Source organism: Hoplias malabaricus, chromosome 14, assembly GCF_029633855.1.
Source record: "Hoplias malabaricus isolate fHopMal1 chromosome 14, fHopMal1.hap1, whole genome shotgun sequence".
In the NCBI taxonomy this organism is placed as follows: domain Eukaryota; kingdom Metazoa; phylum Chordata; class Actinopteri; order Characiformes; family Erythrinidae; genus Hoplias; species Hoplias malabaricus.
In genome coordinates this window covers 11,700,047-11,719,872 of record NC_089813.1, presented here as the reverse complement: position 1 = coordinate 11,719,872, position 19,826 = coordinate 11,700,047, and the positions used below count along the sequence as shown (strand labels likewise).

Here is a 19,826-nt window from a genome sequence, read left to right as displayed (position 1 = left end):
CCAGTCCAACTCAGAAATATCTCTAGAGCTTGGTGATGCTGAAATGAATAACTAGCTCATCGTGTTGATTTATCAGTCTATAACTGCAATTTTTGTGCAATGAAGGCTGTATTATGATTAACATCAACGTTTACTACAGACCATGCACCATTTTAGAGAGTTAATAAACAAAAATGGCGAGGTTATATAGAGAGAAATTATTCTAGAAGTTTAGCTAAAATACCAAGATTAAAGCATTCTGATCAGGGCATTTTCAAAACAAAACATGGACTAAATATAGATGCTTCTGAATACTTGGCTCAGACCTAAAAACAAACATCATTATCAAATCCAGACTGTTATATAAATATGGACTTTTAAAACACGTATAAATAGGGTCCCGTATTTTGACGGGTAGATTAAACACATTCATGTTTCTCTTTTCTTTTTTTTTTGGCTCCATGAGTCAATATCAAGGTGTTCTGGGCTCTGATTGTCAAACGAGACAAAAATAAATCCTAGGTGACAGACAAAGGTACGTTTTTAAAGTATCACTAATAAACTAATTTTAATTCTCCCAACATTTTCAAATTTTAAGGCGTTAAGGACAATGTAAAAGGTATAAGCATATAACAGCAGCAGTTGGGTTTTTAGGAATAAGTATGATTTTAATACATTTTACCAGTGCAGACATACAGTTTAGTACGATTCAAACAGGAATATTTTTTTTTAAATGTTACTATGAACAGCTCAGGCAAAAACAAAAAGTTTAAAAAAAATTGGACTCCTTTTAGAGTACACAGCCACAAAGCCCCAAACTGAAGAGGAAGTCTCAGTGTGTCTCAGTGGTCCTCATGCTGAATCAGTCCTTTATCTTTTCAAAAAGGGGCAAAATGAACAGCAACAGGCTTTGTGAAGCCCAGTGCTGCTTGGACTACTTTTTGAATCGGTCCAGAGCTGTAGTTTTCCTGTGTTTGAGCTGCTCTTCAGCCCTCTCCTTTCTCTCCTTTTCCTTTTCCATGTTTTCTTCTACTGTTTTCCGAATCACATCCTAAAGGAAGATGACAAGAAGCAGAATTTGAGAAGAGTGAAATGTATTTGAGCTAAATGCTTACAACATTAAAAAATATTCATGAAAGAGATTTCTACACACGATGTTCTTCACATTTGACTGTAGTCCCTGAATGAAACAGTTTGTGCTCCAGAGCAGGTCACATCCATTGGAATGGCCAAGTTTATAAATGTTCTCTGATACATTCAGGATTATAATAACTATATGCAGTATAAATATACATCAGTATTTTGGTTGTTTCATAGTGAAGAGAAATGTCTGATGGTTCTTTTAGTATAACAGTGAAAAAGAGTGTGTGTGCATAAGAAAATACCCTCTGATCTTCATGGGCAACTTTATTCTTTCTCTTCTCCACTGCGCCAGCTGAGCTTCTGCCTTTCTTTCTCATTCTTGGCTTGAACTTTTCATTTGCTAAAGGATCATAGCCCTGAAACAGAGGATAATATTAACATCAAAATGATTAAACATGGTTTACTTTTTCAATACGCATACAAAAACCCAGAGTACCAACCAGTACAAAAACTGTAATCAAAATGTAGGTATTTATCTAAAGTTTCGACCAAACTTTTGAAGATATTGCCACCTCCACAAACCTTTCTATAAAAAGTCACCTCACTCATAAAGCGCTACCAAAACCTGGGAAGATGTCTGAAAAACACATTCATATTACAAGAACAGGGCCAGGTACGCTGCTGTAAAGTGTGGAAAGAACACTGCTTATTAAAAATGTTTGGTGTGTAGGTTTTTTCTAGCTGACACAAGGCTTGCAAAAATTAGTGCTGGCCAGGCAGTCGTCCACCAGAGCAGGTGCGTGCACAGTGAGAGACTCTGGGACCCTCCCATAAACATATGCCCCTACCTTTTTTCATATAGTAATTAAATACTGCCATAATGAAGGCCCAGGAGAGCATCACCAGGAAAACACACCCAGCATCTGTCCCACACTTTGCATCAAAACATACACAACCAAGCCTGAGATATAAAATAAGCCTTAAAAAAAGTGATAATGCCTTCAGGTTAAAGATGCAGGCTTGTGATCTGAAGGCTGACAGTTTAAGCTTCAGGATCAGACTGAAAATATGGGAGTGGGGAGTGACAAAATACCAAAATTCCACATTAACAGCTCAGCTGAGGGTCTGTGTGTCTGCTAAAAGAACTCACCAAAACTTCCACTCTCTCCTTGTGTTTCTGCTCAAAAGTAGCCTTGTCCACTTTACCCAGCATCCCCATGTCCAAGGAGATCAGCTCAGGTTGCACCTTCTCCAGCAAAGCCTTGACCTCCCATTCCTGCCGCTGCTTGACGCTGCGATACGGGTTCACATCCAGAGCATCAAAGTTTGGCTCACCAGCACCTATTTAAAAAAAAAAAAAAAAAAACATTTTCAAACAAACACAACACAAAGTCAACTCCCTCTGTTTTTTTGTAACAATTACTGATGTTACAAGAAAAGATACATTATTTGTGTACTGAAATCACCATGTAAAAGACATTCATTTATTCATTATCTGTAACCCTTATCCAGTTCAGGGTTGCCATGGGTCCAGAGCCTACCTGGAATCATTGGGCGCAAGGCAGGAACACACCCTGGAGGAGGCGCCAGCCCTTCACAGGGCATCACACACATTCACTCTAACGCTCACACCTACGGACCCATTTTGAGTCGCCAATCCACCTACCAACGTGTGTTTTGGACTGTGGGAGGAAACCCACGCGGACACGTGGAGAACACACCAAACTCCTCACAGACAGTCACCCGAAGCGGGAATCGAACCCACAACCTCCAGATCCCTGGAGCTGTGTGACTGCGACACTACCTGCTTCACCACTGTGCCGCCCCATGTGAAAGTCATGCGTATGTTAATACATGCTACTTAATTTTAGTAGTTTTAAATTGGGAAGTGTTACCTAATAATACAAAGCTCAAACTGACACACTGGCTATAAATTAAATGTTCGGTTTCCAAAGCCTAAAAAAGGTGCTGGTCTTCTTCAGGAAATAAATGGCCTGGGGCTAAATTATGAATATAATCTCAGGCGCAGAAATAATACTCCTGAGAAAAAGCTCAATTAATTATATTCCTCTAAACATTCTAGCCCAATGAAATATTAACAGAAACATAAATGGGAAAATACAGACACTAGAAGGAATTCTGAGTATTATCCGTGAAGTGGTATTGTATGCTATTTTTGCAGCTGATGCGCAGTATTGTGCTTGTACAGTGAAAGAAACAGACATGTTAAAAGGTGCTGGATCATCTCTAGAACATTAACAAATCAAATCTATAATGACAGAAGCATTATCAGCACAGTAAGAACAGTGGCTGAAGAAGTGACTGCAACACATCCATTCAATGATTTAAAGTGAGTGTGTATGCGCATGCTGACCTGGTACGATCATACTGGTGAATCCTTCTGCATGTCCAATACCCAGCACATCTTCAAATGGGCAGTACCCAACGCCACACACTGTCCCTCTCACACGATGTGCCATATAGGGCTTTGTCAAAGGACTACCTCCCCAAACATCACGGTAAACCTGGGAATGAACACAGTATTTCTTAAATCTAGAACAACATTCAAACTTTACTCACTGCATCCACTGTATAAAGATGTTCAGCAAACACGAGTATGTACAATCTCCATATAAATGCACCAAATTAAACAGGAGTTGGCTTTTGTAATCCATGAATAATCAACACCACCAATACTTGACCCCACTAATATTCTCATGGCTAAACCTTGCATCAAATCCTCACAGAAATGTTCCGATAACTGTTGTAAAGTCTTGTAAAAATAGTAGAAGCTGTCACAGACAGAAAGAGGTCCTGATATTACACTTCACTTCAACAGAAGCACTAAGCATTGTGCATTAATCAAATCAAATCAAATTTATTTCTATAGCGCTTTTCACAACTGATGTTGTCACAAAGCAGCTTCACAGAATTCCAGTAAGACATGTATCTGTATATATGTGTGTCTGTGTCTGTATTATGTAATGTGTGTGTGTGTGTGTGTATATACCTGCACCACATCCCCAGTAGCAGCACTGAGCAATCCTTTCTGACTAAGGGAGAGGCAGGAAGCTCCAGCAGGCAGGAAGTAGCAATTAAGTTGTTGAAACATCCTGATGTCATAGACTTTCAGCCTTCTGTCCAGTCCTGACGTCACCATGTACCTGTAACACACAAAGTCTTCACTGTTACGTGACATTAATTATTATGAGTCTCTCAGGCAGCACCAAAAGTGGACAGACATGCCTCCAAAAGTCACCTGACACCAACAACCAACACATGCTAATATCCAATCAGATTTCAGCTGCACTGAGTGGTATCGATATACTACAGACTTTGTTGTTCCTTATTCAAAATGTCAACAAAACAAGGCATTTGATTTTCCTGCAAATCACACAGATAAAGGAGCAATACGTACGTGCCAGTTTTATCCACGGCGAGGGAGCGGACACCACCCCGGTGACAAAGCATTTTAACGAGGGGCTCTTTTTGATTGGGTGACCATAGTGAGACTATGCCATTGGAGTGGCCAAGGTGAATAATTGCGTTGTTGGGGTTCTGAGTCATAGCATCAAGCCTCCCTAACTTTGTGTTGATGGCTGCTACCTCCTTGCCAATAGATACATCCAGATACTGCAAGAAACCTGTAGCACTCTGAGAGAAAACACATATGACATACGTAATCAATAGCTTGACTTTGAGGCAGATGAGGCAGTTTAACTCTCCAGGCATGCAGCCTGTGTTACAGGAGGTCCTCGGGTTACGTCAGTCCCGAGTTACGATGTTTCGTGGTTACGACACATCTGCCATTTATTGTATAAAGCCTTGTTTAGACTCAAGTGGTTTTGCGTCGTAAACGTCGTAACGTGAACTTCGTGTTTGTTGTGCGCGGCATAAGAATACACGGTTACGCGGCTCGGGACCGAGGAGGATAGGTGTTAGGATAGGTTAAGTGCTTACAGTATATTATTTACGTATAGCATGTACGTATGTTCCGACTTAAACCGAAAATCGGTTTACGGCGCGACGTAGGAACAGATCAACGTCGTAATTCAAGGACCCCTGTATTTATGTAAATATGGCATGGGCTCTTACACAGATTGATGTACATTTTAAGTCAGATGTAGACTAACATAATTTCAGGAGTTTTGCCCAATGACTTTTATTGGTTTGGTGTAGTGTGTTTAATTTGAATTTTCAAATTAAAAATTAAGTTTGACTTATGAAGTCCTGCTTTACTTGAATCTGCACCAAATAGTCTCATATAGTCAATAGTCTCATGCCCACACATCACCCAGCTCAGACCGCTTTCCAGTACGCAAATAGACTGGGGACCCAGTAAAAAATTAGCCGTTGATTCAACGTTGAAATAAGGTAAAGACTGCCGTCTAATCAACGTTCTCTTAAGGTTGAAAATGAAAGTTGAAAAGACGTCCAAACACAGACATTGAAAAGACGACTATTAGACGTATTTTGAACATCCATTGACGTTATTAATTGGTCCCGAAATAAATTATTTTATAAAATGCATTTTGGACGTCCACTGATGTTATCGATTGGTCACCACTTGACTAACTTATTAAGATGGATTTTGGACGTCCATTGACGTTTAAAATATGTCCTTGACGGACAGACAACTTTTAGACATATTTCGAACGTCCAGGGACGTTCCTTGTTTACTGGGGAGAGCTAGCATATAGTGAGGAAACATCTTCTAATTTTTATAACAAGTGTTTTTAGATTACACTCGTAGAAGTTTCCTTTAAAGTGTAAATGGGTTTGCTTTAACATTCGCACCGATGTGGCAAGTAGGAAGTGGTAGGGAAGGAACTGCATACGAAGGACATCATTGAATTTCTTGATGCAGTGCAGCTCTATGCCTTTGGAGTCGTAAATGTACAGCCATTTCTTCTGAGCCACAGCAAACATTGCCTCGGAGTGAAGCCACCTAGTGGACAAATGGGGAACTAAATTAGGTATGCACAAAAATTTTGGCCTCAAATCCTGCAGAAATTAGGATGTGCACCTACTTGACATCTTGAACTGTTTCCATGACATTCATCTCACACATGAGGTTTTTGGACTGCCACTCTATGCAAGTCACATGACCTCTCTTTCCACCTAGTAACAAATGCCTAAACACACATTAAGACAAATTTAAATACATGTATTTAATCTCGTTGATTTGTGTAACAAATGTAGCAATGCAACAACTTCAAAACACAGACAAACTGAATATGAAACATAACATCGGTGTTAACCCTGTTTTACTATATGACTGTATCTGTATTGTGTATGGTGCATACACCAGAATATTAACATAAGCACGTTTTACTTTAATTATATTAAATACATATGAAGAAAACATATGAAGCTCTTTTATATAGAACACAATTGTCATTTGTAATGTACTGTTTCATCCCTAATATCTTTACAACTGCGAAATTACAAACATTGTATTCTTGGGTCACATGTAGTCATCAGGGACAGAGTGAAATTATTAATACAACTAATTTGCTCAAACTTACCGGCCAGTTCTGCTGTAATCCATTCTGTACGGACCAAACTGGGACAGATGCAAGTTAAAGTACTACAATAAAAATAAAAGAGAAAGTTAAGAATAATGTAACATATGTAAACAATAAAAATCAAAGCCAATAAAATCTAAGCAGAAAAATGTTAAAAATGATACGTTTAACATCAAAATTCCTAGCAGGGCACATAAAACATGGGAAAACATTTCATTGTGAGTTTTCTGACCAATATTAAGACAGAAATTAATACTGGAATTAGTATTTAACTGCACAGTTATATCAGTATACAACTAATTCATCTTTCAAACACAATATTTTCCCCATTTTAGTAATTTCCAATGCTTCAAAGGGTGCTCTCTTGGACAACTGGCCCCAGACGGCTGAGAGATCTCCCGAGGATGAGAACGCTTAGACAGCTGCCGCTCTTCTGAGCCCCTCAGCACGAGTTCTGACCAAATTCCAACCACATGCATACAGACGCTTTTACACTCTTAAGCACCTTTGACCCAGAAGTGATATCCACAGCTTCTGCTATATCGTCCTGTGATATAGTACATGTGTCTTCACCGTCATCTCCCTCCAGGAACCTTTTGACACAGAAACCAGCATGAGCTAACCCATATCAAACAAAAATCTGGAATATTTCATAACAAAAGAAACATCCAGCTACTAGAGAGAACTACATTACCCAGCATCCTCTGTGAGCAGCAGTTCATATCGTGCAGCATGTTTCTGAGCCAGGTCAGAGGCAGATTCAGATTTTGTGAGAATCTCTTTCAGCTTAATCCGAGTTTCTTGAGGCTGAGGCAGCAACAAGAGGAGAGACATTTTACACAGTAAAAGCACAGTAAAGGATCAAAGCATGTTTTTTGTTGACTGAAAAAAAACAAAAAACAAGAGGGCATTCCATCCAAACACTAGTATTTGATAGAACAAAGCATATTACAGAATATACCATAACAGCTCCTATAGAGGTTCCCTTTAGCATCAAGATACATCACCAGAAATTATTTTTCTAGTTTTTAAACTGGTTCTAGATACTATAGAGTTACTGCTGGAGGTCATTTTTAGATGTTTGTAGCAGATGTAGCAATGACTGCAGTTTGGTTGGTAGAGTTTAAATGGACAATACCCCTGCCCTTCACACTGTAGACTGGGGATCATTCCCCCTTTGAGGTAAGTGCCCTATTTGACCAGTAAGTGTCCTATAACACTCACCCACAGGCTCTGAATAAAACAATCTGATAAATGTTATATATCTAGATAGAAATAGAAATTATTTCCATTTTGGCTAGAAAGTCAATTTAGCTTGATCAAATTTACATTACCCCACTGCATTCCATACACACAACAGACATAGTCTCAGAATTCATTAATTAATAAAGAGAACAAAACTATTTCCCTTGTAATAAGTCCACAGCTTATACAAACACAGAAGTCAACATATATTTGTTCAATGTGTCACAAAATGACCGTGACTTACCACTTTAAATTTCTCTCCTCTCTGGAACTTCTTTAGACGCTCTTTTGGGATGGGGGCTTCACCAGGGAAAGGGTCCTTTTTCTGAGAAAATGACATTGAATCAATGAGAACAACACATCTGGAAATTAGCTTTGGGCACAGAAACGTACAGTAATTTCCTGTAGGATCCTCAATAAAAAAAAAAATACAAATACACACCCCTGATATAGACTTTCCATAAGGCTTTCCTTTTCTCCTCTTTCTCCGTCCGTCTTGACTTTCGTTTTGATGCTTTTCAGTTGTGTTATGCTGCTTTGGCTCATAACTGCTTTTTTGTGCCTCACCATCCTCTTTGGCTGTGTCCTGTGTTTCTTCCCAGTAACGTTTAGGAGCCTAATGTAAAAGGAGAACATGAAAATCAGAAAAATACACTGCATATTGTTGCATATTTACACCCACAACAGTTTCTGTAACAGTAGACAATAATTTCAAAATTATTTGAAAATATTTTTCAAATAATTCCATGTTGTAATCACACTGTATTTACACTATTTTTATAGAGTATAAAAATATTACCCCCAGTATAAACAGTAACATATATAACATCTATATAAATTAGTGTATTATTTTATATTCAGGTCAAGACAAAATATATAGGACTTCATTCATAGGTGTGCATTCATAGTTCATCGTTCAGGTTACATGACACTGATGTACCTGATCACAAGGCTTATCACAATAAGTGTTACATTTTATAACACTTTCTAGAGTAAACTAACTAAAGCAGGTTTAATGAAAACTCTTGCTGCAATATACCATTACAGACGTTTATGTAGATCAAAGTCACCTGTCCATAAAATCTGATTAATTCTGACCTGCAACTAAAGTGCAAACTACATTTAAAAATGGCAGCTGCAGGATTTGCCCAACTATATCCATGTTCAAAATGATCTAATATGTTCTTAATTCTCCTGGTACACAAATGTATTTTGTTTCATGTCCTGCTAATACATGTATTCTCCTTTTGGGCATATCGCAAAAATCTTCTGTTTTGACTATTATCAACAATATTAATTTTATTCATTAATTAACGTCTGCAACTGAATGTAGAGAGGACACTCCGTTCATTTGCTTAGGCACTTAGTCTCGATTTCCCATCTATTTCTAATACCAGATGTGACATTAATAGAGCTTTACATTAACTATCTTTACATATATATTACTAGACATTAAAATACAATATATTTTGGGGGAAAGCTAGCTACAAGTCTGCGCTCCTATATAAGAACATATATTATGGTATAAGATAAACGCTCTTAGTAAAGTGTCGGTAAATTGTGTGTATTTCTAAGATGTACTGAACTAATTTATTGTGACCGTACAGTTATCGTTAGTTTCTGTCAGCAGCTCACCACTCACTGCTTAAATCACATTTACTTCTGTTAAACACTGCGTTCAAAATCCCTGCGCAAATACAAACCATTTACAAAATATAATTCTGTTCGATTAGTACTGCTCCGTTAAGTTTAACCAGTAACAATCTCTTGCCTTTTTCTTTTTCTCCACGTGTGTTTTCACCAACGCTCCCTCACTGGCCGCCGCCATCTTTGTTGTGTATTTTTTGTATTTCCGCTCTATAGCCCTCCTGTCTCTCCTCTACTTCCCCCCGTTTCTCTTCTCTCCTGACTTCTCGTTTCGTTTCCTGTCTTTTTCTCAAATTTCAACATTTCTCTCCTCTGTCACAATTTATTTTCTCTCTCCCACAATTTACTTCGTCTCTTTATTTCCTGTCTCCTCTCTTAATGTTCTCTATTTCTCGTCCCATTTTCTCTTATTTAATTTTATCCTCTCTTTAACATATTTTCTCTTTAAGTGTAAACCTTCATAATTTGAACATTTGAATATTACTGCCATTATCTTATATAAAGTATAACATTAGAACTTGCTGTAGTGTCTGTATCACTTTTTAAACATCAACGCTATATCAGTTCCCTTCCTCAGTCGCTAGATGGGGCCAAAACACTGACTGTGTCACCGTTTAACCCCCTAAAACCAAACAAATCCCCAACTAATCTCTAATTATTAAAAATGGTTTAGTAAACACATATCTAGTATAATAGTAATAATAATAACAAAAACACGTGTATCAGTTCCATTCATGAGTCGGTAGTTGGAGCCAAACATTAATGTTTATCCAACTGCTGAAGTGGCATACAGAATATAGCCAAATTTAATTTCATTCCATCTCAGCCCTTTCGGCACATAATAGTTTGCTTGATATAGCCTGTCGTCAGGCTCTGATGTGGGTTGAAAAATGATGGTTCATAAGCAGTATTCCATTTCATCTGGACCACTGGAATTCCTCCTCATCAAACTCATTAAAACTTGTCTGTGGACCTCAGTTTGCGCAAAAGGGCACAGTCATGTGTCACAAAGTTTAAAGCACAAAATTGTCTAAAATGCCTTAATATGCTGTATCTTGCATATTAATCTTCACAAGAACCTATTATGACTTGTTCCAATATCTAGTATGAAGTGTTAATGGAAAAGTAAAAGCTGTTACTGCAAGCAAAGGCGTTAAAAACTGCCTATTAATACACTTGATTCAAAAAGACTGTGCATTGGTGGCCATACACAGTACTTTCCTGCATGGCTTGTGATGTGACACTGCATAAAGAAATTGTGTAGTTGTGTGTGTTTTTTCTTGAGGACAACAAGAGAATGAATGGCTCTTAATAAACAGTGTTGTGGCTCAGTGTAGTTTATGCCTCCAAGGCAAAGTCCTGAGAACAAACTTGTGGCCTCTCCCTTTGGCTTGCGTGAGACTGAATGGTTGGATCTTTTAACACTTTCCTTATCTGCAGGATATAATCGTGCACATTCCCCTGCAATACAACCACCACCGTTCATTCTCACGCACACATTCCTACAATAACTTCTCTTCCATTCATTCTCACATGCAAGGTATAAATAAGCAACTTTCTCTCTTGCCTAAAAGTGTACATGCACGCCAATATGGACACGTACACCTCCTACACACACGCAAAGCACCAATCATTATCTAACACCCTATCTGCTGGATCATTTAAATACACTGCTGTGACCAAACTGCACTAGGTCACTGTGGCACTGTTCAGTCATTATTCTTCTGGAGCCAAGATTGTGCTGAAAGATACTGTTGAAGTTACAGTCAGAGTGAGGGGGATGGGCAGAAACAGATATGATTTGGTAATCCTGAGTTTGTGCCCTATTATGCCAAGAATTGATTCATATAATTGAGCTCCAGGAGAAGACACTGAGACAGGCTGAGGTTTTTCTCCATTTCAGTTCTGTAACCCACACGTAAATTGATAAATTGTAGTTTATATTAACCCACAGATTACTCTTAACCTGAGATTAAATTGTGAACAATTATACATATACATTTTTTAACAACTAATTGTGGAGTTAAAAATAATATCTCAACATAGTGGAATGTGTGCTACTCAACATCTATGGTGAAGGACATGAACAATATTATGGAAGTTTTATTAATAAAAATAACCAATATTCTGTGATTATTTTCCTTATATACAATTCTGGAAAAGACAAAATAATTAGATTAGCTATCCTGGGTATAAATTCCCCTTTTGGAATTGTAAACACTATTAACCAGAATGTTCATTCCTGTAATAGAGATTGTGTTTACTACTTCACACAATAATCCTATTGTATTTTTCTTCTAATGTTCCTTATTTACATTCATTTATATAAAATATACACAGAATTACTTCGTGTGTGAAATGTGGTGTTGTTAAAATAACTGCAAATGAGAGCTGAAATGTCCTCAAAAGAACAGGAAGTTGCATAAGAACAAGCTAGGAACTCCAGCACTCAGGAGATTCGGAGGGTGTATTGTTCGGTTAAATAAACTCTCGACTGCGCATGGGCGAGAGCAAAAGAACAAAGTTCACTCAATCTTTGCACGGTGCCTTGTCACGCTGAGATTGACTAGTACACTTCAGCGCTCTGTTACACTGGTTTTGTTCACTATTCAGAATGTTTTAAGCAGACGCAGGTACATATAGGGCAGAAGTGTTTTACTTGGGTAAGACAATGATAAGTGCATTCTTAAAAAAACATCAGACACAATATTTTACTTTACACCCCTCACGTCCCACACTTGGACTCGAGCTGATCTTTGGCTCATACTGTATTAACCAGGTTAGGTCAAGTTTTTGTGATTGTGGGGAGTTTAGTATTCAGAACAAGCAGTGTGTGTGTGTGTGTTTGTCTGTCTTTTGGACAGGATCCAGAAAGGGAGGACCATATCTGCAAGTGCGCTGAAAGAATGGGGGTGAGGGGAAGAAATAGAAAAACAGACAGGGACAGCCGAACTTCAAGTGAAAAACAGTAAAATAAACAAGTGTAAAAAAGAAGTGGTTAAAAGAAGGGCACTTTTGTACCACTGGTCTCAGCATGGAAGAAATTGACCTACCACCGGTGAGTAAACTTAGCACAAACCTATATATATATACACCTGGTTTTAGACCACAATAATTTATTAGTTTGGTGTAGGGCCTCCTTTTGCGGCCAATACAGCGTCAGTTCGTCTTGGGAATGACATATACAAGTCCTGCACAGTGGTCAGAGGGATTTGAAGCCATTCTTCTTGCAGGATAGTGGTCAGGTCACTACATGATGCTGGTGGAGGAAAACGTTTCCTGACTCGCTCCTCCAAAACACCCCAAAGTGGCTCAATAATATTTAGATCTGGTGATTGTGCAGGCCATGGGAGACGTTCAACTTCACTTTCATGTTCATCAAACCAATCTTTCACCAGTCTTGCTGTGTGTATTGGTGCATTGTCGTCCTGATACACGGCACCACCTTCAGGAAACAATGTTTGAACCACTGGATGCACATGGTCTTACTCAGGGGTGGGCAATCTTATCCACAAAGGGCCGGTGTGGCTGCTGGATTTAAGTCCATTCAGGCTCAAGCACACCTGATTTCACTCCTTTAATTAGTTGGCTTGAGTAAAACAAATGATCATGTGACCTCCTGGTTGGTTGGAACAAAAACCAGCAGCCACACCGGCCCTTTGCGGATAAGATTGCCCACCCCTGGTCTTACTGGTGCAATGTGCAGTTAATGAAGATTGGCCACCAGGCCAATGACAGGTGTTTCAGTTTCATTGTCTAACCCCTGTATATTAACTTAATATAACTTTTATATATATATTCGTGTTTTATAGACTGTTTTAAGAGAAAAAGGTTTAAATGCTACTTTAAATTTTTTTGTCCTGGAAACCATTGTAAAATTATGATAAAATTCCTGTGATATTCCCGTTTTCTCTTATGCCTTGCCGTGAATATCTTGGCTGCATTCTGGATGAGATGCAGTTTATCAAACATATGTTTTGGCAGACCAGTAAACAGCAAGTTACTGAATCAATCCATGAAAAAAAAAGAATGCTTCAATTTCTTAGCTTAATGCAGATTAATACTCCACTGGCTGGCTCTTGGCACTGAGCCTTAAGCCTGACCTTAAACTCAGAGCATCTCTTTTAATTTCAGTGCTGTTCTGTGAAGTTGACACAGGTGCACCTTCAACAGGATCTGCACTTTTACGTACTGCTTATAAATGGAGTCCCACCTTGGTTCACTTTGACCCTGATCAAGATGAAATTATTACAGATGAATGAAGGAATTCATACGTGGTGTACACAGATTCACTTTGACCCTGATCAAGATTAAATTTTTACAGATGAATAAAGGAATTCATAGGTACTGTAGACTGAATTAACAGTGTCTCTCATTTTTTCATGCTACAAAATGAAGGGGTTTAGTAGACCAGAGCTGATTGATTTTGAAGGCATCACCATGAACCATTATTTCACAAATAGCTGGGAGAAAGTTCAGAACTTCCAGGCGAGGCCAGATGACATTCTTGTCGCCACTTATCCCAAAGCAGGTGAGCTGGGTTTGACTGTGGATGAAGAACGATGACTATTTCTCATTTGGTTCATAAACTGACAGAGAAACCGACCACTTCCATTGACTCTAGCGATGTTACGTCCACAATGAGTGGACGTAATATTATTAACAATATAATACTTTTGGATTTTCAAACATAAATTCCTAATGATACTATGATGCACCTGTGTGTGCTGAAATACTGGACCACTCTTAAAAATGTGTGTTTCTATACGTACTCAAATATTCATCAGCTACATCAACCATAAAGGAGCACTTTGTGGTTCTATAATTACATCACATAGCTCATATTTTGCTTTGCATACTCTCTTGTCACCCTGTCCTTCAGTTGTCAGGAACCTCAGAGGACCATCACAGAGCCTGTATTATTTATGATGGATAATTCTCAGCACTGCAGTGACACTGTGTTAGTGTGTTGCTCTGGTACTAGCGGATCAGGCACAGCAGTGAGGCTGGAGTTTTTTTTTAACACTGTGCCCACTCACTGTCCACTCGATTAGACAAACCTACCTAGTTGCTCCATCTTGTAAATGTGAAATCAGAGACAGTAGCTCATCTGTTGCTGCACACTTTGTATTAGTCTACCTCTAGCTGTTGTAAATGGTCACAGGACATAGTTCTATGTATTTTTGGTTGGTGGACTATTCTGCTTAGCAGTGACTCTGAGGAGTTTAAAACTTTACTGATCAACTCGAACCAGTGCAACAACAAAAAAAAAAAAAACACACACTGACCATGCAGTGGGTCTGTGTACCTTTCATTATTTGGATTTCCGTCACTAATCCTGCAGTAGAAAAACCGGGAATGACCTCTCTACCGAGTTTGTACCGTTTGTTATTTGGTTTTCTGTTCTTAATCCTGCAATATATAAACAAAGAACAACGCAGACACAAAACCAAAACAAAAAACACACAAAAACTACACAGATGTATCTGCTGCTATGTTGCTTTATTATGTGTAATAAAGTGTCATGAGATTCTGGTCTAAAATGTAGTTGACTCCATTGCTGTCCAATGCCTTCACCATCTAAACAATACCTGCTCTGCTGTGGTCTTACTGGAGTTATGACAACTGTAGAACAGGGTGAAAGGGGACTAAAACTTTATACTGAGCAACAGCTGGAATACAGTTGGGTCAGTGGAGCTGATCAAATATACCAGTGTATTAATCAAAAACATCATATATTGTCAGATGTCTATTGATTACCAGTGCTTTATGTCAATTTCCCCATCTTTCATTCATCAGGGACCACATGGGTGTCCTATATTTTGGACTTGCTCTACTTTGGTAACACAGCACCAGAGCGCCAGACCTCACTGCCCATTTACGAGCGAGTACCATTTCTTGAAATAACCATCCCCAAGGTGCTAGAAGGTCAGTTGCCCTGCTCCCTCTCTCACAACAGGCATCATAAGCCTGTTATATTTACATTACAGACTACAGACATTCTTATCCAGACTTACTAACATTGTAATCTACTGCAGCATTAGTCTTGTCCTAGACCTCATAATGGTGTAAAATGAGTGCTTGTCTGAGTGGGGACTTGGACCCCAGCCTGTTTTATGGAGGGCAAAGTGTTGTCCACTATGCTTTGTCCAATTGTCTTCATGAAATTATAAATATTGAAAATACTTTTGTGCACCAGGTATAATGCATTTAACAAATAATTGCAAATTTCATGGAGATGTTCCCTGTTTCTACCAGGGGTGGAGATGGTAGAGAAGTTGACCACCACTCCACGCCTCATCAAAACACATCTTCCTGTTCAGTTAGTGCCCAAGTCCTTCTGGGAACAGAACTGCAGGGTACAGTATTACAATTATCTTCTGGTGTTAAATATGATTCCCAATGCAAATGCAAAGTCAGCTATTGGTTCTTGAACAAAGCCTTATAGAGTTGTACTGTGTAAAATTTAGAAACTACTGTTTGTGCATTTCATTTCCAGCATAACAATTAAGGAGGGCCATTTTAACACAGGGCATGAAACACATACCCAGTCACTCACACCTGTGTACACATTCAGTTCACCTAGCAACACAGGTTTGTGGATTCTGGGAGGAAAGAGGAGCACCCAGTAGTAACCCACTAAGATAAAAAATAAATCAAACCCTTCACAGACTTGCGGTGAGGATCAAACCCAGGACCCAAAGATCCTGCAGCTGTGTGGCAGCAGCACTCCCTTAAACAATCCTATGTATTTAATGTTCTGTCGACAGAATTTAATACAGTGGAACCTCTACTAACAAACGCCTATACTAACGAACTTTCCAAGATACGAACCGGGCATTTGAATATTTTTTGCCTCCACCAAAGAACCATGATTCTAGAAACGAACCCGAGCCTCCACCGAGCCGGCGGCTGGAAATGGCCACTGACCCCAATGGGCGAGTCTCCCAGCGCGCCCAGACATCGAAATTCGTGCTAAATTAAGCCGTATCTACGCTTCGTTTCCCCACATTCACCCGCCTACTCTCAGTTATTCCACCTACAACCACTTCTCGTCATACAGCCAGTGCCTGTGTTACTCCTCCAGCCAGTCGTCACATCTTCAAGGTAGCGATATGTAACCACTTAAAACTTTTTTTTATTTCTTTTTTAGAGGTAGAGGTTCCACCGTACTTGTACTTAGTAATATCAACAGAGACTCAATCAGAGACAGTTGTGTATGACAAAGTGAAATGACCTTACCACAAAGAGAAGTCCATCCAGGACACTAAAGTGCTTCTATAACTCCAGTAAAAATGCTAATGATGTACTTAACGTACCAAAAGGGCAGAGAATCTTTGCTTTTATAAGTCAACATTCTTGTGCAACAAACTGTTATCTTATAACCACCTGTAAACCATCTGTAACTTATTGCCTTTGCAAGCATAGGTCAGAAAAACTTACACAGAGTGTAGAAAAAAAATTATTCTCTGCATAAGTTGCAACTATGCCTGAATGCTTGCTGTAAGAGTGTGTGTGTGTGTGTGTATATATATATATATATATATATATATAAAGAACGTATTTTCTCTCTCTCTCTCTCCAGGTTGTCTATGTAGGTCGTAATGCCAAAGACACCGCTGTGTCTTATTTTCACTTTGAAGAGATGAACTTGATACATCCTGATCCTGGAGACTGGATCAATTTTCTACAGATGTTCATGGATGGAAAGAGTGAGTGAGACTAAAGACTGCTGAGACTGTTGAGATCTGTACTGAACAGTGATACAGTGATTAAGTAATATTACTGCTGTTTCAGTAATTACGTAAATATTACATGTTTGATCCCCAGTCTCGCCCCAGCCATATATGGCTGAGAGTCAAAGAAATCACATCTGTCCTTTCCCTCACTCATTCATTCTGGGTGAGTAGAGTGGGCAATTGTTGGTATCTAGAGCAAGGGTCATGAATAGGCGGCCTGTCTTTCAGTATAGAGACAGATTCTGTTAATGGATAAAGTCCCGCTCTCCAGCAATAAAAACCAATCAGCAGTAATGGAACAGCAGTAAAGGTAATAGGGACTTTATTTAAAATGTGCATTTATTTCAAAATCATTGTTTTATTTGTAAATTTAACTTGAAAATGAGAAAAAATGCATGCCCCTTCCAGGGTGTATTCCCGCCTTGCGCCCAATGATTCCAGGTAGGCTCTGGACCCACCGTGACTCTGAACTGGATAAGGGTTACAGATAATGGAGAAAAAGCATTTTATTTAGATAATTTGTTATTTATAATTATATATACATTTTGATCATAATGCAAGTTATACATTATTTTCCGGACCTATGTTCCAAATTTTCTCTAACTGGACCTTAATGAATTTTAATTAATTAGCCCAGATCTAGCGCGTAGCGTACAGTGCTAGTCAATCATACATATCTGTTAGCTCACATAAAACTTAAATTAGTGCTATATTCCAATCGTGTTAAGCAGCCAAGCGACATGGCGTGAGGCTTGAAAATTAACACTGGCAAGCTTTTAAAGGACTTAAATGTTGAGCTCCCTTTTACTGGTAGCTGCATGCTAGCATCAGCCTAGCTAGTAGATTGTAGTAGAAAAGTGTAGTAGACTGTGTACAGCTGGGTAGAAAGAATGTGTTTCAGTGGTTCCTAACTTGACCAACTGTAAATGTATTTAAGTAAATTAATATAAAATATAAATATAATTCATGCAATTTTCATGTTACCTTTTAGAAATTTTTGGTCCTTGGTATGATCATGTGTGTGGCTGGTGGGAGAAGAAACAGACTTACTCAAATATCCATTACATGTTTTTTGAGGATATGGTGGAGGTAAGGAGATTACTGTATACATCTCATCAGCTCTGCCAGTTATTATCGTGGAAGTTGCGTAATTTTAACCATACGTAGCCATGATTTATCTTGATGTTACTAACTGTATCTCTAAAATATAAGATCTTTTTCTCCTTGCTTAGGACACTGGACGGGAGGTTGAGCATTTGTGCTCCTTCCTGGGTTTATCTAAAGCAAAAGAAGAGAGAGAGAGAATTACAAAAGGTGTTCACTTCGATGCCATGAAGGAAAACAAGATGACCAACTACTCTACAATCCCAGTCATGGATTTCAAGATCTCACCGTTCATGAGGAAAGGTTATTATGCAATGCATCCGTGTATGGGCCTGTAGACTTGAGTCTTCAATATGTGTATAGACATTCCAACAGACTAATGCAAACCAACTCATGTGTGACACAGAGCCTGGTTGTTCACATCATCAGTGTCTTTTTTTTTTTTCCTTTTTTACTTGTTATTAAATTAAACTAATTCTCTTTTAGTTCATACAGCAATACATTTTAAAACTGTGCTTCAAATTATTTAGTTAGTAATTTGTCTAAATAATATTACTCCACAGACACCATAACGATTAGGAAATCCAGTGTTTATATATGTACTGTTTTACAAGTTCGTCATATTGTGTTTGTAAGCAATGACTCATGTTCAATACTTTATTAAACCATGAATGCATCGTAGCACATGCACCACTACTGAGATGTAAATGTCTAAAAGAAATAGGATTAGGCCCTTTTCAGTTAATAAATAGTCGAAAATGCATGAAAGAGTTATTTCTGAAGCATTCAAACTCATCTAAATGCTGTAAAAATGTCTAATGCAAAAATAATACATATAGCTAGGAAGTTATAAATGTATAAGGAATGTAATAAAATATACCAATTAGGAAAATACTTACGATTCATAAATTAGCCCATGGTTTGAAGTAAGAACAAGATATTTAGATAACAAATGGTTGATACTCTGCCTTCTTTGTCTTTGAAGGGAAAGTTGGGGACTGGAAGAATCATTTCACTGTGGCTCAGAATGAGAAGTTTGACAGACACTACAAATGGAAGATGAAGAACACCACACTCCAGTTCAGAACAGAAATTTGAAGCATTATGTTTCAAATGTTCAAGTTGTAAATTACTGTATTCCATGTATTTTTCCACACCATTTTTGTTCACACATCATCTGGACAAACCTATTCTACCTTTCTAGATTTTAAATATTCTTACGTTAACATCTGACATAGACACACAACTGTAGCTGTAAAATAAATGCCAATTTTGCTTTGATCAGTAAAACAAGGTCATCTCCATTTTCTTCAGCCTTCAGGAACCATCTATAAATGGCTGAAAAAGGTTTTATTTAAGGGAAGACAATCACTGCAGTAATGAGACTAAGTAACCGTCACAAGTAACACACCACCACCATGTCAGTGTCAGCGCTGAGAATGATCCACCCCCCAAACTACACCTACATTGTGGTGATTCTGATCATTGAAGAACAGGGTGA

The 19,826-nt window shown here is 38.4% G+C and overlaps 2 protein-coding genes across 2 annotated transcripts; one reads left to right on the top strand and one right to left on the bottom strand.

The window, feature by feature from the left end:
• Window positions 1-606: 606 nt before the first annotated feature.
• Window positions 607-9,753, bottom strand: wdr46 (WD repeat domain 46). Its single transcript, XM_066643627.1, has 14 exons — window positions 9,607-9,753; window positions 8,278-8,451; window positions 8,080-8,160; window positions 7,285-7,397; window positions 7,096-7,183; window positions 6,591-6,652; window positions 6,093-6,197; window positions 5,860-6,010; window positions 4,481-4,716; window positions 4,073-4,226; window positions 3,437-3,587; window positions 2,213-2,403; window positions 1,365-1,478; window positions 607-1,030 (listed from the first exon to the last, which is right to left on the bottom strand). The coding sequence occupies exons 1-14, from the start codon at window positions 9,661-9,663 to the stop codon at window positions 914-916; spliced, it is 1,794 nt and encodes a 597-aa protein (XP_066499724.1). The 5' UTR covers window positions 9,664-9,753; the 3' UTR covers window positions 607-913.
• A 2,256-nt stretch (window positions 9,754-12,009) lies between these two features.
• Window positions 12,010-19,595, top strand: LOC136665829 (cytosolic sulfotransferase 3-like). The gene is made up of 9 exons (XM_066643628.1): window positions 12,010-12,145; window positions 12,347-12,540; window positions 13,881-14,013; window positions 15,282-15,410; window positions 15,741-15,841; window positions 17,068-17,194; window positions 18,213-18,310; window positions 18,454-18,628; window positions 19,311-19,595. The coding sequence occupies exons 2-9, from the start codon at window positions 12,517-12,519 to the stop codon at window positions 19,421-19,423; spliced, it is 900 nt and encodes a 299-aa protein (XP_066499725.1). The 5' UTR covers window positions 12,010-12,145; window positions 12,347-12,516; the 3' UTR covers window positions 19,424-19,595.
• The last annotated feature ends 231 nt before the right edge of the window (window positions 19,596-19,826 follow it).

Excerpts from the sequence above, each read along its gene's own strand:
- wdr46 (XM_066643627.1), bottom strand. The coding sequence starts at position 9,663 with ATGGCGGCGGCCAGTGAGGGAGCGTTGGTGAAAACACACGTGGAGAAA. Across the intron at positions 6,653-7,095 it reads ATATCACTTCTGGGTCAAAG|TACTTTAACTTGCATCTGTC; the intron begins GTGCTTAAGAGT and ends TTTTTATTGTAG. Across the intron at positions 6,011-6,092 it reads GAAACAGTTCAAGATGTCAA|GTGGCTTCACTCCGAGGCAA; the intron begins GTAGGTGCACAT and ends TTTGTCCACTAG.
- LOC136665829 (XM_066643628.1), top strand. The coding sequence starts at position 12,517 with ATGGAAGAAATTGACCTACCACCG. Across the intron at positions 15,842-17,067 it reads TCTGGGAACAGAACTGCAGG|GTTGTCTATGTAGGTCGTAA; the intron begins GTACAGTATTAC and ends CTCTCTCTCCAG. Across the intron at positions 17,195-18,212 it reads GATGTTCATGGATGGAAAGA|AAATTTTTGGTCCTTGGTAT; the intron begins GTGAGTGAGACT and ends GTTACCTTTTAG.